Below are 23626 nucleotides of genomic sequence, written 5' to 3' on the forward strand. Positions count from 1 at the left end.
AAAAACATCTCTAAAACTTGGTTGTTGTGATTCAGGCTCCTTGCTGAGAAACAGCCCACCTTGCATTGTCCTGTTTTTGTTGTCTCTCCATACGTACAATAATGCTTCTCAGCCACTCACAGCCTGGAATCCCTGCATCAAAAGGGTTAAAGGTTATTAAAAACCTAAGAGCTTAACTTTTCCATTCTTGCTGAAAATTTCCCCGTGCTATTTTTAAAGATACGTGGGTCACCAGTCAGTCAAGCAAAATGTAGAGCATATAATTTCATCAGTCATTGCGAGTGAGCAGCAAGTGGGTTATGATCTACCCTCAGTCACCAGTGAGCTGTAGTCAGAGGCCAATGAGCCGTAGCCGATGAGCCGTGTGGTGCGGTCAGTGGCCAATGAGCTGTGGCCAGTGAACTGTGAGTTACAGTCAGTGACCAATCGGCTGAAGCCAATGATGCGCGAGCCATAGTCAGTGAGCAGTTGAGCCGTTAGGCCGTGGATGCATACAAACCACGAGGTGGAAACCAAAACTGGAGTCAGATACACAGGGAAGGAGGGGAAGATTGCAGGTGAGTAGCTGCAGGCAAGTGTGAACAGTGGGCGTGGTCAATGCATGCATGCACTATCTATGTGTCATATGCAGTAAAATTATTAGACTTCTCTGAAATTAGCAACTTTATCTGAATTCCAAAGAAATCCTGTCAAACTGAGACTTTCCTGACAGTTTGGTGCAGTATCAACTCTCCCCCCACCATTATTCAGTAAACCCGTAATCAATACCTTTTCTTTTTTTAACGACGTTAGAGCCCCTTAAATAGCGTTTGTTTCTTAATCGTTGTTCTGCGTATCCCTTTGTGTTGAGTGGATTCAAAGCTATTGCCGTGGTTTTATCTACAAACGCCACTGGTCGATTTAGCCAGAAGGGGGCAGTAACGGACGTATATATCTGCGTCGCCTTCGGTCGTCTTTCTTGCACCCCTCCCCAGCTTCTCTTTCTCCTATTTTTACTCGTGTGCAAGAACATGCTATCTCAGCATCAAGCCTCTGCGCCGTATCGGTGTGAGTACGCGCCGCTCTGCCTCTTCATCCGGCTTTCGGCTCTGTCTTAAACACGCAAACCGGACAGAAATATGCGTCCTGCCAGAAGCAGCCTAGCCGACGCATCCATGGAGCGCCTCTCCTTCCGCCTACGGCACTTACTTTGCACGGCGTTACCGTTTAAAAAAATATAAGAAGACACATTACGCCGAGAAGGCAAATCGAAAGCAACGGTATTTTTTTTTGTGATAACTTTACTCAATCTTCACACATTCCTCAGCCAATTATCCGTCTTATTCTTCCCCTTATTTCAGTTTTCCTGCGGAAACAGGGAGGGGGGGATCTCCATGGAAAAGGTAATCGCTTACTGGAAACCTCTCATTATTGGACCCCAGATCTGGCCCCATCAAGAGATGCTCACCCAAAAGAAGATTAAAGCGAGAAGGAAAAGGCGAAAGGAGTTGTTTTGGGGGCAGATGAGCTTCATAGGCTTGTCCCTCCTGTGTCTGTCGGCTCTGTCTTCTCTGGCTGGACATTCAGGTGAGCGTTTGGTGTCGATAGGATATTACCGTGGCCCCATTCCGGGACTGTTGTCTGTTATGGATATAACGTGTTTTTTCCTCATTCTTTTTACCCATTTTGAACTTGTTTGAGTTAAGTGAATGAGCCCCTTGCACTTGCATATGCCGCATATTGCATATGACTTATTCGATTTCATTACCCGTGGGTAACATTAATAATAAGATCCCGAGTCTCGGTGCGATCGGGCTGCTGCTGTAGCACGCTGTCAAACACAAGGACAATTCTCACAGCCCTCACCCAGTTGCTTTTAAAATCAGATTTACCACGAAATAATGCTGTCCTTTTGGTTATTGCTGACGGCTGAGTTCTTTTTAAAGTGCGTTTGCTTTAAAGAGGCGTTAGTTTGTCATAAATACATCACAAAGCGGTCCCTGGCTGCGGCCACATGTGCGCCTTTGCTGAACTTGGCCGCTTTGAATGGCGCTGGGAACCATCTGCGCCCCATTATCTCCTGCTACGCTGAGGGTCTCTCTTTCCAGCGCACGGCGTACGACGCCGCTTTCCCTTCACCCCATTAAGCCCTTTGAGATGTGAAGTGTGAAAGATCGAATTGCATGGCGCGTAAAAATAGCGTCTTTTTAACGTCGGTTAGAAACCGCTTGGGTCAAGTGAGATGCTTAAGGAAGATCCGATCCTAGTGTAGGTGCGACGCACTGGCAAAAGGGCCATTAAATAATGACAAGGGCTTCGATGTTTTTACAGTAACACAGGGGGGTTGATGTTTGTCTCTTTTTGTAAAGAATTTTTGACAATTTTAAGTCGTCTTGGATCGGTTCTTAGGATTTTTCTGTTGGTTTTGTTTTACACTTTACGATGTTGTACCCTGTTTATTACCGTATCGATATTAGTTGTAACAATCTGAAACAATTTATTTTTTGCCGTAATAAACACAATGTTTACAGTTTATATAATCGGATAGTCTTTTAAATTGTTATTTTTTTATTTTCAGACTTGTAAAATTGTTGTCTAAAATTGCTGCTATGTTGCTTTGAAAGAAGAGGTAATGAAAACAGCGTAGGCTATTTATTTATTATTATTATTATTTATTTCTTGTATTTGGGAAAATATTATTGCTGCAAAGTTTTGGTTAGAAAGGTATGCTTCATACCTCCATTGATTGATTTCTGGGTTATGTTCTTGTCTTAGGTGATATGTTGTTACATGCAAAATAGATGGAAAAAAAAATCAATTTAATTTTTGAACAAATTAAGCTCAAATTTAGTTGTGATTGAAATGAAAGCTAAACATATATGGTACTGCTTAACGATAATTTTATTGTGATTTATGTTTTTTGAAAGCTCAGAAATTTATAGTAATAGGTATCGTCTATTACAAATGTGTGCGTGGGCAAAAAACTATATGGGTGACATTTTTAAATACCATGTATGTGGTAAAAATTGCATTCTGATCAAAATGTCCATCAGAATTCGCAATGGTTTTGACCCCGGGCCACGGATCGTTTTTATAGTTGCCCCCAGCGCTCTAACACCAACACAGGGCAAAGGTTATAGTTGCCCCCAGCGCTTTAACACCAACACAGGGCAAAGGTTATAGTTGCCCCCACGGCTCTAACACCAACACAGGGCAAAGGTTATAGTTGCCCCCAGCGCTTTAACACCAACACAGGGCAAAGGTTATAGTTGCCCCCACGGCTCTAACACCAACACAGGGCAAAGGTTATAGTTGCCCCCAGCGCTCTAACACCAACACAGGGCAAAGGTTATAGTTGCCCCCAGCGCTCTAACACCAACACAGGGCAAAGGTTATAGTTGCCCCCACGGCTCTAACACCAACACAGGGCAAAGGTTATAGTTGCCCCCAGCGCTCTAACACAAACACAGGGCAAAGGTGGGGAGGCGTGTCTCCACAAATTAAGCGGCCGTCGGGCAACAAGCAAGCTTCATGCCGTCACCATCAATGACAGCCATCACTGACATGATTTCTGACATGATCTATGCTTCTAAAATGGCAAAGATTATCTATGTGTGATGTAAGGCTTATCTCTTGTTTCTCGTCATTAAATTAATTTTCTTGCATTTTTACCCTGATGGTGACTTTGAAGCCTGTGGAGATGTCCCCCTTTGAGTTAAACAAATGGCAAATTGGCCACAGAATTGCTCTTGTTTGTTCTGGACTTGTTCATATTTATTTGCCATCAGTGATCCTCTCTGGTTGTGGTAACTGCTTGCGTTTGCTGGTTAGCGGTGCTTCATCCACCCTGCTGCCCCTCTCTAGCTCCTGACATGTTTGCACATATGCAGCAGCATGCCTGAAGTGGCATGGCCCACTCCCCCCCCCCCCCCCCCCCCAACATGCACGCTCCGCTGAATGATGCTCTGCAGTCGCCCGTGATTGACTGTGCCATCAAACTTTGTGTGTGACAGCACATTTGCCCCTGACCATCCCCCAACCATTGGTGGGGGGGGGGGCAGCCTGTCTCTGTGCCAAGGCGAAATGCACTTTTCAGAAATGTGACACCTCCCGATAAGAGCTGGAATAATGAGGGGGTGAGGAGCCACCCCCCCTCCCCACACCCCCCTCCCCAGACAGCCCCATCCTTCAGGCAGCCTCAGCCAAGGGACCACTGATGCTTGTGTCCTGTCTCTTTGGAATACCATGATGTGTCTGGATGCCAGTTTGACGCCCTGCCCAGTAGCCAATGGAGTGTGTGTGTGTGTGTGTCACGGTTGGTTTGTGAGCTGGTGTGTGTTGTTTGTCTTGTCAGGGGAGGTCTGCATCGCGAAGACCACCTTCTCGTTCTGATGCAGCCGTACCCTGGTGGTCCCTCATCAGAAAAATTTAGTTTCATTTAAGCACCAGTCGCATGGTGTTTTTTTTTTTTTTAAAAACATATTTTTATCCATCCTTCTTCCAACCGCTCATCCATTATGGGGTCACGGGGGGGGGGGGGCAGCATAGGGTACAGTGTTCAGAAACACCCTGGACAGGAGGCCGGTCTGCTGCTGGGATTTGCTTTAACATGCGGTAGCCTGTTGAGGGCGGTCTAGACCCTCATGGGACGCGGAGGACACCTAAACATGAAGGCAGGATTTACACCCCCCAGCCCTGGAGGCACGAGGCCACACTGTCACCAGCTGGGTCACCGTGCTGCTCTTCTGACCTTTTATTTTGGTCAGACTCTTCTGTGAAGTGGTTTGCTTATCTCCTGATCACTTAGCACCACAGTGGCTGTGAATGCGGCGTCGCATCGTGCATGACTGAGCTTGAATCGCCGTAGTAACAGGAGACGGGCCTGAGCAGCGTCATCCTCGGGATCGGCATGTGCCGCTGGAGAGCGTTACCCAGAATTCTCTCTGATAACTCCTTTCGCCGAACACTGGCTTTGACAGATGGCAGCCTCATCTCTGTGATGTTAAAAGTGTATGAGCTGAAAGAGGAGCATTTTGTGGAAAATGACACCCCTCCCCTGTGTTTGTGTAATAAGCACAGAAGTCCTGGGGATGTGCACTGATGTCCACCTGGTGCCAGTGAGGTGTGTTGCCGTCAGTAACCACTTCCCAGTGTGCTGTCTGTTGAGATGACTGTGCCGCCATGTAAATAGGGCTTAGATTACAATTCTGAGGCCGGCATTTTGAAAAAAGGGGGGACTGATGAAATTATACAATAGAAATGAAAGGTTATGCTCTTGGGGTGGCAAAGTAGGTATCTGTATCGCCTTCCTCCTCCAAGGTTGTGGGTTTGAATCCCACCTCCTCCATATATGTGTGTGGAGTTTGCTTGTTCTGTCTGTGTTGTGTGGGTTTCCTTCAGGTACTCCTATTTCTTCCTGCAGTTCAAAGAGCTCCTATTAGCCTAATTGGTGTCTCTGAATCCCCCCCCAGTGTGTGAGAGAGCCTGTTTGCCCTGTGATGGATTTGGCTGGGGTGAGCCCCCTCATTCCTGTGCAGGATAAGGGGGGTCTAAGATGGATGAAATATTTGGGTTCTTGATACATATAGTACTTTGTAGGGCTGCATGATATCACATAGCGATTTATATGATTCATGCGCAATTATCACCAGGACCTTTGACGACGGGTGTAAACATTTGCCCTGACTCCGGCTTTTCAATATTACACAGACGTTTACTTACACCCTCAATTCGTTAAGCAGATTAGTGGTGCGCCTAAGATATTAATGAGTCATATTTTGATGCCCAGAAGTTAGTAATATGCATGAAGTCGGCATATCCTCATGTGTAATAAACGTGTGGGACTTTAAGCTGCGAAAAAGTACCTCCACACAACCGACGTCTTTCTAGCTTGTTTAACCACAATGTCACTTCTTTTAAAAGATGTTGTGGCTGTTGAAAGTGTCTCGCCATGAGGGCGTATCTCCGCCACGATTTACCAAAACGGTAGCATGTAGTGTGCTCCGCTAATCGAATACGAATGAATGAAGAATTAATGAATGAATTTGGTGATCACTGGTCATTGTCAACACACCACAGCACACAGTGCGCAACAACAAAATGTGTCCTCTGCATTTAACCCATATGAGACAATGTGACATAGCAGGGGGCAGCTAATTCAGCGCCCAGGGACTATAATAAAGGGGAATATAATATAATATAAGGGAAATATAATAAAGGGGAATATAATATAATAAAGGGGAATATAATATAATAAAGGGGAATATAATATAATATAAGGGGAATATAATATAAGGGGAATATAATATAATAAAGGGGAATATAATATAATAAAGGGGAATATAATAAAGGGGAATATAATATAAGGGGAATATAATAAAGGGGAATATAATATAATAAAGGGGAATATAATATAAGGGGAATATAATATAATAAAGGGGAATATAATATAATAAAGGGGAATATAATAAAGGATATGCCACATTTATACAAATCTCAGACTTTTGAGCTTCATATGCTTCTTATTAATATTTTAGGCGTACAACTAATCTTACCAAATTGTAGGCGTAAGTAAACATCTGTATAGTACCGAAAAGTCGGCGTCCGGACAAATGCTTACACCCATCATCTAAAGCCCTGGTGATTATTGCTCATGCGCTGTATAATTGCAGTTATATCGCGATGTGATATCAATGCAATATCAGGCAGCCCTAGCATTATGGGGAGTGTAGAATGACGTTCTGCTTAGACTTGCTGTCTTCCTCTTTCCTGTTCTCAAAGATACTTTTCTGGCAGGAGCAGTGAACCCTCATCCTGAATTGCATGCTACTGGCCGTCGGTGTTTGTTGACGCACTTCTCTCCCTGTCCACTGCAGTTTTAATACAGAGAGCGGCATCTAAGACAGCTGACTAATGTAGATGTTAATGTGGATATCTTCAGCAGTCCCGGGGGACACTGGACCAATAGCAGTCTCATTCAGAGCTGTCGTGGCCAATCAGGGATCAGCGGCATTGTCACCTCCACTCAGTATTCTGGTCTCACTTATCAGAGCCGATCAAGGGGTTGCGGGTAGTGTCTGATCCAGTCACTGTGCTGCTGTAACTCTCGGTGTCCTGAGGTAATCAAAAATGCATTCTTTTGCATATAAGGACACTGTCCAATACTCAGGAGAACCAAAACGTAGCTGTGATGCATTGCTGGAGCTCTGCTGTCGATCAGAATGATGGTGTTGATAGGAATGGGCAGATTGTTACCGCAGCATCAATACTCAATACTCGAATGGTGATCATTTGCTCTCAATTACCATTTCGATTACAGATGTTTACAGTAACAGACCCACTGAGACGCAGCAACCCCAGTAGCCCAGTTAGAGTTGAAGGGAATCTGATTAAAATTGTCACTTGTCTTCACTAGATTAAATCTGTCTGAATGTGTAAAAGTTCCTTTTTTCGTTTGAATTTTAATTTCATTTGATGAGTATTTTTAACTCTAGTATTGTCTAGCTTTTGAATTATAAAAAAAATGCCTTACTCTTTTACAAGTTAATCATCCTATAAAAATAATTGTCATTTACCAATTTTTATTGTCGTTAAAATATTTCATAATGGTATCAGTTGCACTAGTCCATAAAATATTTGATTGGTATTGTGAGTGAATTGATAATGGCTTTTGACACGTGCTTCTCTTGTGGGGACCGCATGCTCACGTGCACCTGGTGGTTTACTGTCGTGGCCTCATTATGGTGGGGGCCCTCGGGGACCTGCCACCCTTCTCCTGGCCCCCCGTCCGCTGTCGCACCTGGACTTCTAATGAAGATAAATGGTGCGATTAGGGTTGACAGGCCGGGTGGACGCTGGCTCTAAAAATAACCCAGCAGTGACAGTATGCGGTCACGATCAGGTGGATGCGGGGGGCCCATTCAGCCCCCCAGATCACACGCTCATTGAAGACAGCGGGTAGTTCTGTGCTTGTAATCATCTGCCAAGCTAGGACTGCCCGCGACTCATGCCAGGCTGACACCTACGGTCTCTCTGTGAAGACGCTTCGTTAGCGCTGTAGCCTGCTAGCCCACTCTCCTCACTGTTTCTTGGCTGCAGTATTACTGCAGAATTGGTCTCGTCAATATTTTGTAAATGTTTTGTATATTTTCTTGTTATTGAAATATCATCAATAAGGTGAGTCATATTTCGATTATTTCATTTCCTCCCCTTTGCCCTTCTTTAGGCTCTGACAAGAGCACTGTAGGTTGTGGGTTTGAGTCCCTTCCCCGGTTCAATGTGTATGGAGTTTATGTGTTCCTCCAGGCAGACAGGTTTCTACCTACAGTGTCCTGCCTGGTGTGTGTGTGTGTGAGTGACCTGTGCTGAAGGGCACCCCCTGCTGGAGGGCATCCTTTCCCTTGTGCCCTGTGCTTTCCAGGTGGGGTTCCAAGCTCACTTTGACATCACATTGCATAAGCAGTTAAAGAAATCCATGGATTTGGTCCCTGTGCCTGTGATCAGCAGGTTGTGGGTGTGAGTCCCATCCTTGGAAGAATAGTAACACTGCTGTCGATCCCTTGAGCAAAGCAAAGGCAAGATGGGATTATGTCAAAAGAAACATTCCAGTGTATCTGTAATTTACTAGTGCAAATGGCAAAGAATCTTTTAATTTCTTTAAAAAGATATGGATGTATATGCTACACTAGTAGCATGCATGTGCTTTTGTGTTCAGTGGGGAAATTCTGGGGGCTCAACGTTTAAGTGAGATTTTAGTGTTGTGACACCCGATGTGTGGTGACTTCGTGGGCCCTGCTTAGGTGGCGGTGGCCTCTTCTTGAGGCATGGAGGGACATGAAGGAGCAGGTCTTGCTTAGAGTGGGACCGTAAGAGGGGCACGTCATGATGGGATTTGGGAACAAACACAGACCTGTGCGGATCAGAGAAGCTGCCTCCGCCTTGATTCAGCATGCGCCGTGCCGCTCAGTGGAGGCAGCCCTGCACATTTAAATGCGCCCGCTTCAGCCTGCAGCCCAGCCGAACGCAAATATGGGATAATGAGGATGAGTGAAACCTTTGGTTTGCCCTTCTGACAAAAGCTGAATCTCCGAATGGGAGGAATCTTTGCAAAAATGTCACCGCACCGCATTCCCAGACATTTGTGTTAATCGCCTCGGCGTCCAGATATTGACTTTTTCCTCTCTCTCTGTTAAAAAAACTGTTACACAGCACATAATAGAGTGAGGAAAAAAGACTGATTTTTTTTTTGGTTGATACCTAAAAAAATGCACCTGGGAGTTTTGTGGTGGACTTCAGGTGACTTTAGTTTAAAGATCTGAATATATCCATCTCTCCAAAGTCTGCATTATCCAGTAATGGGTGGTATGACCTATTTCAGGCAGCATGGGGCACAAGGTAGGGGAACACCCACAGTGTTGGATCACTCTGGAGGGCCTGTTGGAAACCATCACATCATCAGGAGAACATGCTAATTTTACAGAGCAACTCTCTAGGCCTGAGGCATTGGTGCTGCCCACTGTACCATTTGGATAATAATTACAGTCAGATTTTGAATAAATTCAGATATCTTCCAAATATCTAATAGCAGTTTTAAAATAGTCATATGTGTGTTGTATCCACGTGATGTCATTTCCTGTCGTGTCGTATCCACGTGATGTCATTTCCTGTCGTGTCGTATCCACGTGATGTCATTTCCTGCAGAGATGATGGCGATCATGACTGTGACGACTCGTGTGACACAAACATGAGAAGCTGCTGCGGGAATGAGCTCTGTAACATAACGTTTCACCTCGTGAGCAGAGACTTTTTTCCCCAGGTGTTGGGAGTGTTGCTGGCAGGCAGGGCTTCTCCAAACCAAACTTACTAGGTTCACTGAAAAATAATAGGAGACTTTATAACCGCCATCTTTCAAATGGGCAAATCCTCAGGAATCCAGGTGAATTTTGACAGCTGTAGGAGTTGTGAATGTATAGATTTCAAATCAATTCACCAAAGATAAAAAAACTTGGAAAAAGATGACAAACATGTTTGTTCTGAAATGTATGTCATCACTGCTTGCTCTGCTCTCAGCAGTTACATCACATCTCCATAGTAACATATTTCCCAGAGTTCATTCTGGCTCACTGAATGGGTAATGTCATTAATTGAAAAGTGCCAAGATGTCTGCCTGCAACGGAGAGGAAGTTGTTAGACGGCGCCGGACATGTACTCTCGAGAAAGAGGAAGTGTTGAAGCCACAGGGGTCCATGTCAGTGCCTTTAGGCCAGACTCCTTCCAGCTCCCCCCCCCGCCACTCCACAGGAATGGTTCACTCCGCTGAGAAAAATGGAAGCCTGACGATGGTGAAAAGATGTGGCAGTTAGAGGTGTCCTAATATCGACAAGTCTTTAAAACGTGCAGTGTAGTATGATGATCCAGTGGCTCTGGATCTCTATTTTGCTGTCTAACTGTGCCATTGGACCGCCTGATACCTGAAGGTAATAATCAAAGGTCTTCATCAAGATGTTCTGAAGGAAGTCAGACAGCAAAATGCGAAATTTGATCCATTTTTTAAGGGTGACCCTGGCCGTGTGGGGGGCAGAGGCGGGGGTAAGGGCCTCGCTTAAATGAAAAACAGAACAACATTATAATTGGCAAAAATCAAGTGAATGAGGTCAAGCGAAGTTCCCCTTAGTTTTTTTTTTCGGGTTTTTTTGTGGACTGGTCCACGTAGGCGTTTAGGGGGGTCCCATGTGGGGGGGGGGGCACCAGCATAAGGTTGACCCCCCTATTATGCCCCTCCATAAAATCCTACAATCACCCCCCGCATGATTATTGAAAATCCTGAGGTCTTCGCAAGCCGATTTAGTGTTTTCCAGCTGATATGGGATTTGATTGCTCCGCTTCTGAGCGCCGTTAATGGCTGTGCTTCTGTGTTTACCGAAAACCTGCAGGATTCTCCGTGTCCAGTGCCGTCACTGCAGACAGCCATGGCAGCTGGGGCAGTCGCCGGCTACTGCAGACGCCAAGGAGGAACGACACGGTGCACCAGATGGAGAAGAACTGCACGGAACCAGGTAGAGCACTGTGCCGTGATCACGCCCCTAACCTGAAGCGTCTCTTTGGTGAAACGTTCCCTTTCAGGGATTTCTGAATGATCGTATTTCACACCCTGAAACACACAGGCTTTCTGGTTTCGCTTGCTTCTCCGGGGGGAATCTGACATTACTGCGTAGTTTGTCTTCACCACTTACGACAGCACTGTGCAAAAATCTTGGTCAAGAAAAGAAAATGCTGTTTACTTGATCTCCATGTAGGTGTAATGCTGAGATATTAAAGTGATCAGCGTAGCCATTTCAAAACCTCTGCTAAAGTCTCCGCACCATTTCAACCAGCCAAAATATTTTTTGAATCGTATGACTATTCATTACCCCATTTACTTTTTTAAAGCTAATTAATTAATTGAGCTGGTGGTGATTAATCTAGCCATCTAACAAGATATCACTGACTTTTAGGAGAATGGAAGAAATTCTTGTTAGCTTTTATTGTGATACTCTTTATTTGCAAATGTTAAATAGTTTTTTTTTCCAGAGCAAATATAAACCTAGTACCCAGATAATTAGCTTTAAGCATTTCCTTTGACCACATCAGGCTTTGTCACAGTGCTGTATGTTTTTGAGGGCTCTTGAACCAGGCCACAGTAGGCTTTCAACTGAAGACCCGTAATCAGGGTGCGTCAGTTCGCTAGACCTCCCCTGGGGTGGATCATATATTTCACAGATTTATTCACTTGAGATGCATCAGAAAATTGATCTCAACCAACCCCCCCCCCCTACCTTCGAGTGGCGAAGATTTTGGTTGCAGGTTGCCGGGATTGCATCATCTCCATTCTTTGCTTTCTCAAGCAAAATGTTGGAATGCTGTGATGTCATCAGCATCCTCTGCAGAGCTGTGAAGTCAGTGACCCTTATCAGGGGTGCTCATCGGTTGGTGGCGTGAGGGGTGTGGCCAGCCAGTGTTTCTCTGGTGGACGTTACCCTGTCTGTGGTAGTGTCCTGTTTTGTTCAGTTGCTGGTCTTCCTCTCTCTCCCAGGCCTTTAGCCTCTAGCGTGCCAGAGCTGTCAAACTGCACTGGGCCCAAGTACAAGTGCTCTATTTTCAATCCTCATTCATGCTAAGTAGCTTATATTTAGAAACATGCTTTTAATTGCTTATTTCCACTTAATTATTCTATCCTCACTAAAATACTGTAATTATCTTAAGAGGAATAGGGTTTGTTTTATAGGGGAACTAAGCCTCTCACTTTCTCTCTCCTTTTTGTTCCACGTTTGAGGGTCGGATGCTCCTCATAGCTGTCAGTCTGACTCTGTTGTGTTGCACTAGAGAGCAGACTCCCTGTTTAAAGAGTTGTGTAGCTGGATAGCTCTTTTGGGTGAGCCCACTATGTTACACCCACCGTCCTGTAGGGGGTGCTCTTCATTTTGTTTGTCTCCTGTGCAGGTGATGCAATGACTGGAGCGATGGCTTATCAAATAGCATTTTGCTAAGTGAAGAAACCCAATCAGTGACACATGTTTTGTAACTAAATAGAAGTGTGGGGTATTTACAATCAGTACAATTGCATCTCCAAGTTGGTTGTTATTATGAATGTTTGTGCAGCCAGAGGATATCGGATAAAGGGATTATCAGGAGCTCCCCCTGTTGGTCTCTGAGGGCAACAGCATCCAGAGGTATTGAGGCTGACAGGAGAACCCACAGGCTGGATGCAGGGGCGATTATAGGATTTTTTTTAAAAGGTGGGAGGCGGGGATAACTATCAGCCAATGATATGTTTTGAATTGGTGAGTGATGGGGAAGGAGCACTTCGAGGGCCAGTCAGCTTTCAGCTGGGACCAGTGCCCCTGTGGGTTCACCCCTGCCTGGAGGGCGTTTACTCACCTGTTATATCCACCATGTTTGGTGGGGGGGATCATTCTGCCTCCATGCAAGCAGCCTACATCCTGCTCTTTAACAGGGGGAGATTTGTAATGGATGAAATGGTGACTGCATGAATGAATTGCCTTGGTGCCCCTGCGATTTCCGTGGTCCTGCACCCCTGCGCTTCACGGCTGCCAGTTTCCATGTAGCGTTTTGTTATCAGCCCGTGTCCGGAAATAAAAGTTAGCATAGATGTCTCCTCTCATCACCACCATTTTATTTTTTTTTCCCTCTGACACCGGTAATAAACGACGATCAATTATAATTGGCTGCCGATGTATTTTAGAACGCCGTCCTCGGGAAAGGGCAGGGACCCAAGGGATTTGTTGGGGGGGGGGGGGGGGGGGGTCTTCATGTAGATTGAATTCACCTCCAGGTCAGGTTAATACATTTCGAGAGGGCAGAGACCCATTTAGCCGGTGAACTTTCTCAACCTTTAGCAGACGCCAAGTCCCCAATAGATGATTTTAAACTAAAATACATACCTCACTCTGTAGCGTCTCGTCCGATTTGCTGGTTCACAGAGCCCAGGTGTAACTGTGAGGGAGAGAACAAAGTTGTCTGTGACCTAATTAACGGCAAACGAGACAGGGCCGCCTTCTTCTTCTAATTCTTCTTCTTCGTTCTTTGCTCTTTCTTCTTCTTCTTCTACTTCTTGTTGTTATTTTTATTCCTGGGGAGTCTTTAGCAATGTGCTGTGCGCCCTCCACGTCTGGCGCAGAACCACGTCCCACTGTGGGTAATTAGCGAGCTGGATGCTTAATTGCTGAGGAGTGGGGAAACAGCGGATCTATATGTCTGTAGCAGATCTATATGTCTATGGCGGATCTATAGCAAATGTTCACCTCCTCCCCGAGGGACTTCGACACTTGGCTGGGTGCCCCCCCCCCCCCCCCCCCCCGCAGCGCTCCTTGTTCCTTTCACTTGGGACTGTCTCTTCCTTCCTTAAGAACACATCCCTGTCCGCCTGCGGGTGCCGTCGCTCTTGCTTCATCCTCTTCGCCGTTTATTGGGATTCGCCGCCTGCCCGGAACCGAGGGGAACGTTACCTACCTCAGAACAGACAGCTGCTGATTTGCATAATTAATTGAAGCCGGCTAAAAATAGCTCACCCTGGCAAGCGAGTGCTTTTTATTTGTTGGGTAAATCCGTTTATGGGTGACTGGAGCTAATTGCAAGTGAACGTCTCTTTTACTCCTCGGTGGGGGGGGTTAGCGCGTTTCAAATCAGCGCCCGTTTTCTTCGATGGGGAGCTGGGACGATCGAAGCCACAGGCGGGGAGTCCGCCTGATGTGTGGCGTTGCCATGACGACCGGGCGCCTTTTAAGTTGAACCCGAAAAACAGAGGGGAACATTCCCAGTTCCTGTCTGCAGCCCTGGGGTGGCTGCTTCTATCCGGCCAGGAGAACATGGACAGAAGTATATCAGGCTCATTTGTCTGCTTCCTCTGGGGCCGCCGCTAATTTTCCGTGTCTCCCAGGATGGGCCTGGATTGTCGGCTGGCCCTGGTGGGTCTCCGTCCATCACGTCCCACAAGGGACCCAAGATATGCAGAACAGGTGTATGGCCTGTGTCTCCAAAGCCTTGCCAGTGTGTGCTGGCTTGTTGAGTTACCTCCTGCTGTCCTGCCCCCCCCCCCCCCCCCCCACCTTGGCTGCTCCCCTCCCCAGGGGTGCTCGTTGCCCCAGCAACTAGGCCAAGTGTGATGTCATCATGAGTGCAAGTCTCAAGCATAGGTAGCAGACGTCGCGTGGGGGTTATGTGACGACTAGGGCGAAGGCGAGGGGGGGTGGAGGGGATGGGGGTCGTTGTACTTACTGTGGCGAGCAAGACCATAATAAAAGCTGCTAATCCAGCCAGTGCAAAAATGTATTAAGGGCTGACATCCGTTTGCTGGACAGTGCAATGCAGTGAGCTACCAGAAGGGGCGCCAGTCTCCATGGAGGGAGCGAGGGGCAGAAGCGGCGGCGAGGCCCCCCCTCCCCACATGCACACCACTGGTTTGTCGTTCAAAGCTAGTGTGAATATGCTCCCCTGTGTCTCGTGCACGCCGGGGGGGGGGACTCGTGCACCGTCTGGTTGCTCACTACTTCCTGATTAGGCCAGTGTGTGACTCATGCATATTGTTCCTGGGGGGGGGGGGGTTCCCTTTAGGCCACCAGCCAAAGAACAGTGCGTTTTGTGGGAGTGCTGTTGGCTGTTGCTAAGCGCGCCCCCCCCCTCCCTGCCCCCCTAGCACTATTCTGTGCTGCTTTATCTAGTGGCTGGACTGTTTGCAGCTCTATGTGCCATACAGCCTTTTTTTTAGACTCTGGTTCTGTGGCCGTCTCCCCCCTCCGGCCCGCTGCGGTGCCGTGCACCTTTTTGTGGCTACATTGTATAACATTGTGTTATTGTGCTATTTATTTTATATTGTGTCACTCACCATGAGTGTTGAAAGCATTCATTACTTTGCATAACTGTGTGTTCTATTCCATTCATTTTCCAAAACCACTTTTCCAGGAAAGGGGTTGCGGGGAGCTTGGGGCATATCCCAGGACGTGAGGTACACTCTGGACAGGATTCCAGTCACAAACACACACACACAAACACAAACACACACACACACACACACACACACACACAAACACACACACACACAAACCCAAACACACACACAAACACACACACAAACACAAACACGCACACACATACACACACACACACACACACACACAAACCCAAACACACACAAACCCAAACACACACACACACACAAACCCAAACACAAACTCACCTGATTACCTAACACATATTGGACTGGGGGTGAGACCCCCACGTGAACGTGTGAAAAGCTCACAAACACACACTCACGGCCCTGGTGGTGCGAGGTTGTGGTTCTCACATTGAATTTACATGTGGCATTTTAAAGGTAAGGGTATCCTTTACATTGTTTATCTTACTCTGTATTCGTTACAGCATACACTATTCATAAGCCTTAAAACTATACATTACATTATTTCCTGTTGCATAACACTTCCTGATTCCTGATAGCAGCATGGGTCCATTTATAGATGTCGTTACTGTGTCGCACATTAGAATTTAGTGGTTGCTTTTGCATAAAGTAGCATAGTAACGACTTGTGATTCGAATCTATTGGTTACGTTGTATTTTCTGTTGTGGTGGGACAAAACCTGGACTCCCAGTATGACCTGAGCTTGGGTTCTTTCACTCACCAGTCCATCTGTGTAGCATTTTTGGGGGTGTGGGTTTATGGCTCAGCAGGACATGCCCGTGATTGGAAGGTTGCTGGTTCCGGGGGCCCACAGACTGACGCCGCTTAACCCTGCTCTGTGACCCCCAGTCTTACTCTCACCTGTCTGTGTGTCTCACGGAGAGCAAGAAAGGGATGAATTAAGTATCACGGTTTGATTCTCCCGGCCCTGATTGGTTCAGATGCAGTAGCAGTGCCCTTACGGCATTATGGGAGAATCGGCGGGCAGCTTGTGGTCTGATGGACTTCCTCTGAGAGTCCGGATGTCCGGGTCTCGACCCTTGGGAGCATAACGCTGCACTCGGGCCAAACTCGACCCCACAAAGAGCACGACTCCGGAGGTCCAGACGGCTTTTGGCTTTTCTGCCCACGTCCTGGTCCACCGGTGCCTTAATTAAATGCCAACATTACCATGTAACCTTTCTCCAGATTCCCCAGCTGAGCAGCACTGTTGCCCCCCCCCCCCCCCCACCCCATCACGACGCTGACCTGGTCCCCGCGATGCATCATTTATGATGCGCTCTCACACAGCGGCGGCGGTGAAAACAGCCACGTTCCCAGGAATGTCACTGCTGTGTTGAAATTGCTGTGCCCAAGGGTGAGGGGGGGGGGGGGGGGGTCAGCTCGGGATGTTTGTATAGCACCCCCCCCCCCCACCTGCTGCTCTGGAGTTTTTGGGGCGAGACCGTTTCATAACAGCTTAGCAAGCGCTCCTTCTGTAACATCATTAAATGGATATTATCTCATTTCTCTTGGATTCAGTAGCTGGGCTGCACAGGCTACTGTGGATACTTGTAGTTTGTAGTTAAATATCAAATGCTGAAAGTAGTCGAGCAGATGTGTAAGTAAACGTCCAAGATTGATAGGAAGGACTGTGCATTGTATACAACAGTGTTTATCAACCCAGTCCTCAGGGACTCCAGTCCACATTTTTGCTCCCCCCCAGCTCCTAGTGCACCTGAACCAAACAATCAAGCAGTGAAGAACACTGTGTACCTGCTACAGGCGCACTGGGAGCCGGGAGGGAGGGAAAATGTGGACTGTCTGCGGTCCCTGAGCACTGGGTTGAGAAACACTGAATTGAATTGTTATTGTACCTGGGAAATGAGAATTTAAACTGAGTCGGACAGTAGAGAACTGTCACCTCTCCTCTGGTGGATGTAACTCCTCATGTGTAATGAAGGACCAAGTGTAGAGCGGCCTGGATATGCACACATTCCCCCGATACGATCTGCATGATCCGCAGAAGCACTCCTGTGTCTGGGAGGACCAGAGGTGGCTGTTCCTTTTGCCTTTTTTTTTTTTTTTTTTTATTCCTGTCACCCTTCTTCAGTCAAGTTGCATCTACATGTCGTGTTTCTGTCAGCGTTGTACACGGCGAGTTTTTCTGCTGTCCAAGTCCCACAGTCTCGGTGGAGGGGAGGGGGTTGGGGATAGTGGGCGTGGGGGGGGGGGGGCAGGAGGTGATGCAGCGTTTGGTGGCTGCAGCGGGAGGCTCTTAGAAGCATAAGGCCCGAGTAAATAACTAAACGAAACTCCAACATTCCTCACATGCTCTCCTGTACATTTTATACATTTATAAACCATCAAATGCACATGTCAATTGTAAATATCAACCGGATTGTGTGTTTTCACTCTACTGTTAGCGTGAGACAATGAATATTTAATCATCATTTATATCAAAGAAACCAGTGATTGTTTCATGAGGAGTCACACTCAGAGCCATTCGCATCTGCAGACAAATTCCTTGTGTATGTGAAAGTGCTTGGCCAATAATCCTGATTCTGGCTTGCGGTGTTTGTTATTTCACGTCGTCTCTTGGGGGAAACCTTATGAACAGTTTAATGAATGAGAGGAACTGCAAGCCTTTTAAGGTTAAGAGATTAGCACGCAGGTCCAGTCGCTGGAGGATCTTTTGTGTTCGTTGTTGGTGAATCATTCCCTTGCCTTGCGGACAAGAGCACAGCAGCTCGTCCTGGTAGTGAGATGTGCTTCTGCAGCTCCTACGCCGAAATGCCTCGATCTGTACCGAGCACTGGGAGCCTGACAGCTGGCTGGCCCGTTTGTGGCGATTTATTAAGAACAAGCCGCGGATGTGTCCACTTAGCGGTACGAGGCACCGGGGCCGCACAGTCATGAGGCTCGGACTGAGACTGAGACTGAGACTGAAACTGTTATGCTGCTGAGGACTGGTACCTCCGCTGGGATCTTCTGCCTTCGGCTGCAAGAGCTTCGGCTCTGGTCTTACCGGCAAGGATTTGATATTCAGGAACTGGACGGAAAACTCAATAGCATCTGATGTTTAGTCCAGCCTGTAGTTATGTGTTTATTTGCATGGATGCGTGTCAGTCTAACATGTACTCGTTTCTGCCATTACATCTCGTTGGCGGATTTACACATTTCATAATTTGCCCAGTGTGCATTAACTCAGTTTGGGGCGGAGGCCTTACTATGTTTGTTAAACCCACACAAGACACTGGGAGTCCTGGTTCTTGGAGCCGGTCTTGGACAATGTTGAACCTAGGAAAAGTTCCTCTGTCCTTCTGAACAGCTTGTCCTGTTGTCTTGGCGACAGAAACAGCCGTAAGTGCACCAATTTAAGATCAACTGAAAATAGAAGCAGGCTGCCGATCTGCTTTGTTTGAAATAGGTAATGATTTTGCCGTTTGGAGTCTGGACTGATGGGATTGATTTAGCATCTTAAGCGGCCAACAATCCAAACCCTGATTTGCTTTTAACCCTGTGAGTTTGGACCCGAAGAAAGGGATGAGGAGCAATGGTCACCTGGCCTTCATTCTGCCTGGATGTTCCTTTTGCAGAACCTCTTCACAGCAGGGTTCCGGGTGTCATCCGGGGTGCTCTCGGACACATTATGCGACTCTGCGCCCGTTGTGAAAATTCGATTTGCATTCAGCCATTGTTCCGTTATTTCCACTTGGCAGAAAGAGCGTGTGCATCAGTACATCAGTGCATCGTCCATAACCACTTACCCAGAACAGGGTAGCGTGAAAGCCTGAAGCATTTCCCACATAGTATAATGCACAAAGTAGGAGACATTCTGGATGGGATGCCAGTCCATCACTGGCACACACTTGCAGTAGCCAATCACAAACTAAGAGCAATTTAGAGCCAAATAATTCAACTAATGTCATGTTCTTGGACTGAAGGAGGAACCTGGAGTATTTGCAGGAAACCCAGAAACTTGGGGGGAACCTGGAGATGGGAGGCTGCAGTACAAACGCCATCACGGCGGCCTTGTGTGTGTAATATAATGTAAATTTATTCCAAAATCCAGTTTGACTGAATGAGAAACAGCTTGAATTATTTCTGGTATTAGCTGCTCATATTTCTGGCTCAGGAATGCCATGGTTCCAGTTTCTACTAAACATGGGAGTTTAGCAGACGTGCAGAAGAGCCCGGGTCTTATGGAGGGGTGGGCTGCAGGGCGAGGGTCCCAGCGCAGGTTCTGACGCGGAACATGATGCCCGCATTGCCTGTGCCCAAAAGATGCAGCTGTCCTTGTTGTTTTTCCGGGCCCAGAGATCTTAGCCGGTGTCCGCTGCCCTCTAAAATCCCAGGGTCTGTTGATCCTAGTCTCTTCCGTAACCCTGTCCTTTTGGATCATACCCGAATCGGGGCTTGTGACACAGCAGCCAATGAAAACAGCCCTGAAGACAGAAAGGGGAATCACGCTAACCTCCGGGACGGTCCACCAGAGGGCGATGAAGCACATCCCCCAAAAGCGAGCCTGTTTCTCTCCATTGGGATCACTTGGATTCTCAGCCACTTCTTGATTGACCCGTCGTCCATCTGTCTCTCTCCCCGCCCACACAGCCCTGAAGGAGTTCCCCACGGACCTCTTCTCCCAACGGCAGCGCCTGGAAGGAGCTTTGTTACTGCACATCCTGTGTGTGAGTCCCACCCCCCGGCACTGTTTGATCGCATCGAGCCCATCGATCATTTCTGCAGCAGCCATAACACTTTCTAGATGCTTGTGCTTGAACTCCTGTCTGTTTCTGTTCACCTGTATTTAGTGTAATATCAAGTTTATGACATTATAACAAGGTTTATGGTAAGAGGGATTTATTAACCCACACAAGGTGAAAAGCTGCGCTGGGGCACCCGCAGGTGCGGGGGCTGCTCTCGGGTGCGGGGGCCGCTCTCGGGTGCGGGGGCCGCTCTCGGGAGAGACTGAGAGACGGCTGTGGCTGCTTTCTGCCACTGACATTTTGCCGTTATATTTGTCATGTTTCTGCCTCCTTTGTCTGCTGCAGGCTGTGTACATGTTCTTTGCTCTGGCCCTGGTCTGTGACGACTACTTCGTCCCATCGCTGGAGAAGATCAGCGAGGTCAGTCGGTCGAGCACAGTTTGGAGAGCGGCTGAGACACTGTATTCTGTCATCTGCTTGTGTGTGTGTGTGTGAGCGGGTATACCTTACCTTATGGGGACACAATGTCCCCACAACGTGATGAATACCCTTTTTTTCCCTTATGGGGGCCAGTTTAATGTTCCCCATAAGGGAAAACTCAATTTAATAAAAATCTGTGACTGCAACGAAAAAACTAAAAATGCAAAAACTCTTGTATTTTGCTTGTTTGCTTATGGTTATGGTTAGGGCAGGGTAGGGGTTAAGGTTGTCATAGTTAGCGTTAGCATTTTTCCCATAGAAATGAATGAGCGGTCCCCATAAAGATATGTTTACCCGACACGTGCCTGTGTGTGTGTATTCATGCGTGAGGTGTTTATTCTCACCCGCCCCCCCTCTCCATGTCCCACAGCGGCTCCAGCTCAGTGAGGATGTGGCGGGGGCCACGTTCATGGCGGCGGGAAGTTCTGCTCCGGAGCTCTTTACCTCCATCATCGGTGACGGACCCTCTCCACCTTCATCATGCACCATCTGCGTGTGTTGTTACCTTTCTAACCTCATTCTCCACCCCATCTGTCTCTTCTCCCCCCTGCAGGTGTCTTCATCACCAAGGGTGATGTCGGCGTTGGCACCATCGTGGGCTCTGCCGTCTTCAACGTCCTCTGCATCATCGGCGTTTGCGGGATCTTCGCCGGCCAGGTAGCGATGGAGGTGGTTGGTCTTTGGGAGGCCAACCTGCCCCCCCCCCCAAAACCCAGCATGCGGGTGTCATTACTGGCCATTACTTCCTGAGACATAGAATATACAACTCGGTGTTGACAGGATACAAGGAAAACTGATTTAGAGTGTGGCAGCCCCCCCCCCCATTCACCCCCATCTTCTGTCTGTCTGACTCTCAGCGATACAGTATCTGCTGAACATTAGCATTAACGCTGGGAGTGACCGTTCCCTGAACACCGTGCTCCCGGAGTGTGCAGGTTCCCTCATTTGACAGTTCTCCGATGGTTCCTCGCTCGCGCCATTTATCGGCCCATTAGGGTATCCTGTTTCTTGGGTTCCTCTGTAACACCAGTTCATCCCTGGCTATTTTCAGCTGGCGCTCGGATCAACAGTGTCGTCTTTTCTGATGCAGGGACATTGAATCCGACGCGACATAAACTACCTGTGGACTGTATGAAACATGCACTGGAACCTGGACAGTCTGCTCTAACCAGACAGGAACATTTCCTCTTTCTTATCTTCCACCTTCCCACCCAACCAGACTGATCCTGTCTTGACTCCTCATGTCATGTACCTCAGCTAAAAAGCTTGCATTTACATAATGCCCTGCTTTCACTGGGGTCTCAGAACTGTTTCTACTATCCTGTCTCAGATATATTCGATTACAGCTATCAAGTGTAGAGTCAGCACTAAACTTGTCAAAACACAGTAATTGAATACAGATCATACATTGTCCTCCATTACAGTCAGTATTTCTCCACTGTAGGCTTGGGTGGTGACTGGGGGGGTGAACATTGCGGGCAGTTTTGCGGGGGCTGCAGGGTTGCCCTCTCCTGCTAAGCTGTGCGCTCCTCCTCCCCCCCGCACAGGCGATCCGTCTCTCCTACTGGGCTCTCCTGAGGGACTCTGTGTACTACACCATAGCCGTGGCCGCATTAATCCTGGTGAGTAGGCCCTCTGAGTACGAGCACAGGCCGTGAGGCCGACGCCAGAGGAATGCGAATCCGTATTGGGAGCCTGAAGGCACTTAGACTGGGATTTTAGGGTTTGGGACTGGGATTTTAGGGTTTGGGACTGGGATTGGAACCTGCAGCGTTGATCTGAACATACGGAAGTGCAGATGTGAAAGCGGGTCGGACGTCTGTGTGTCTTGGGTTTTCAACAAACTAGAAGGAAATGGATAAAATGAACCGATTGGAGCAAATATCTCATAAAATATTACCAGCCGTATCTAAAAAGGAAATAGATTTTGCCCTCATTCTTCTTGATTTGTTCGTAATAAATTATTTTTATGGATTTCCATTAAGTCAGAATTTAATTATGTTGTCATTATTTTAACAGCTGTCATTAGCCCCGTTTTTATTGGGAGTATAATTATGGTCGTGTTTATGTGACCGTTGCTGGGCAAATTAAACATCTTGGTCTTGACATTGGTCAGCCCGTGTCATGCTGGTGAAATGCAGTCTGGCCTTCATCCTGGGGAGTGATTAGCCATGAGCGACGCCCCCGTCCATATGGTCCTCTGTGTGGGCAAACATTTGCTTTGTGGGCCGTGACCTCAGAGGCCAAAGGCCAGTAAACCATCTCCATGTTAGTTTTGCACAGCTTGCGTCAACAGGACTGACCTGCAACTGCCTGGATTTAATTGCTCTTAACATTTAACGCCACAAATGCCGCATGTCATGGCTGCCTTTTCTCATCCAGTGTACCTGAATGTCACTGACCCGAGATCAGCTAATCCGCGCTGTTCGTGAACATTTACAGCATGTGAATCGTAATTATGGCTGTCAGTCGTTAACATTTGCCAGTTCAGTGCAGCTGGCGGTTGCCAGAACAAAGGACGTCAGAATCAGTGTACGCACAAACGGATTCTTCTATTTGGACATTATCTATAAACTTGGGCATTGTAAAGTCAGAATAAAAGTGGCCACGTCCTGGTGGACGGATGCTGCGATCGACTGACATCAAATCAGATGTTTGGCTTTTCGAGCACAAGCTGTGGGTTAGTGTGCCCCCTGGTGGTACATTTCTGAAATGGCAGGTTATGCTGCTTTTACTGGTTCCTATGAGAGAAGCCCGAAAGTATAGACCTTCTTCAGAATGTATCAATGTGCACACACAGTCGAGGCTTTGGTTTTGTAAAGCTTATTCTGAATTCCAGTTTGTCAGGGGAGTCACGGCTTACTTTTATTCCCCTCCTTTGCAGGTTATCTATGATGAGAAGGTTTCCTGGTAAGTCCCATGTTACCGTCCTCCTGGTCTATCATAAATCAATGAGTTTGCTTTATTTTAACTGTAGCCGTGGGAGTAAAGCTTTAGCAGAGCTGTGTGTTTGAATGGAACCTCTCGCCGA

The 23626-nt window shown here is 47.3% G+C and overlaps 1 protein-coding gene across 5 annotated transcripts in view; it reads left to right on the forward strand.

The window, feature by feature from the left end:
- The first annotated feature begins 422 nt into the window (after nucleotides 1–422).
- LOC111859607 (sodium/potassium/calcium exchanger 3-like) overlaps nucleotides 423–23626 on the forward strand; it is a 32234-nt gene continuing 9030 nt past the window's right edge. The window contains exons 1-9 of one of the 5 annotated variants that reach the window (XM_072709552.1): nucleotides 423–557; nucleotides 1341–1566; nucleotides 10911–11033; nucleotides 20021–20097; nucleotides 20461–20535; nucleotides 20966–21050; nucleotides 21149–21252; nucleotides 22143–22217; nucleotides 23480–23505. In XM_072709552.1, the coding sequence (XP_072565653.1) occupies nucleotides 1374–1566; nucleotides 10911–11033; nucleotides 20021–20097; nucleotides 20461–20535; nucleotides 20966–21050; nucleotides 21149–21252; nucleotides 22143–22217; nucleotides 23480–23505 (758 nt within the window). In that variant the 5' untranslated portion in view covers nucleotides 423–557; nucleotides 1341–1373. The other 4 variants (XM_072709551.1, XM_072709555.1, XM_072709553.1 and 1 more) reach the window with 4 other exon arrangements.

Source organism: Paramormyrops kingsleyae, chromosome 3 (genome assembly GCF_048594095.1).
Source record: "Paramormyrops kingsleyae isolate MSU_618 chromosome 3, PKINGS_0.4, whole genome shotgun sequence".
Taxonomy (NCBI): Eukaryota; Metazoa; Chordata; class Actinopteri; order Osteoglossiformes; family Mormyridae; genus Paramormyrops; species Paramormyrops kingsleyae.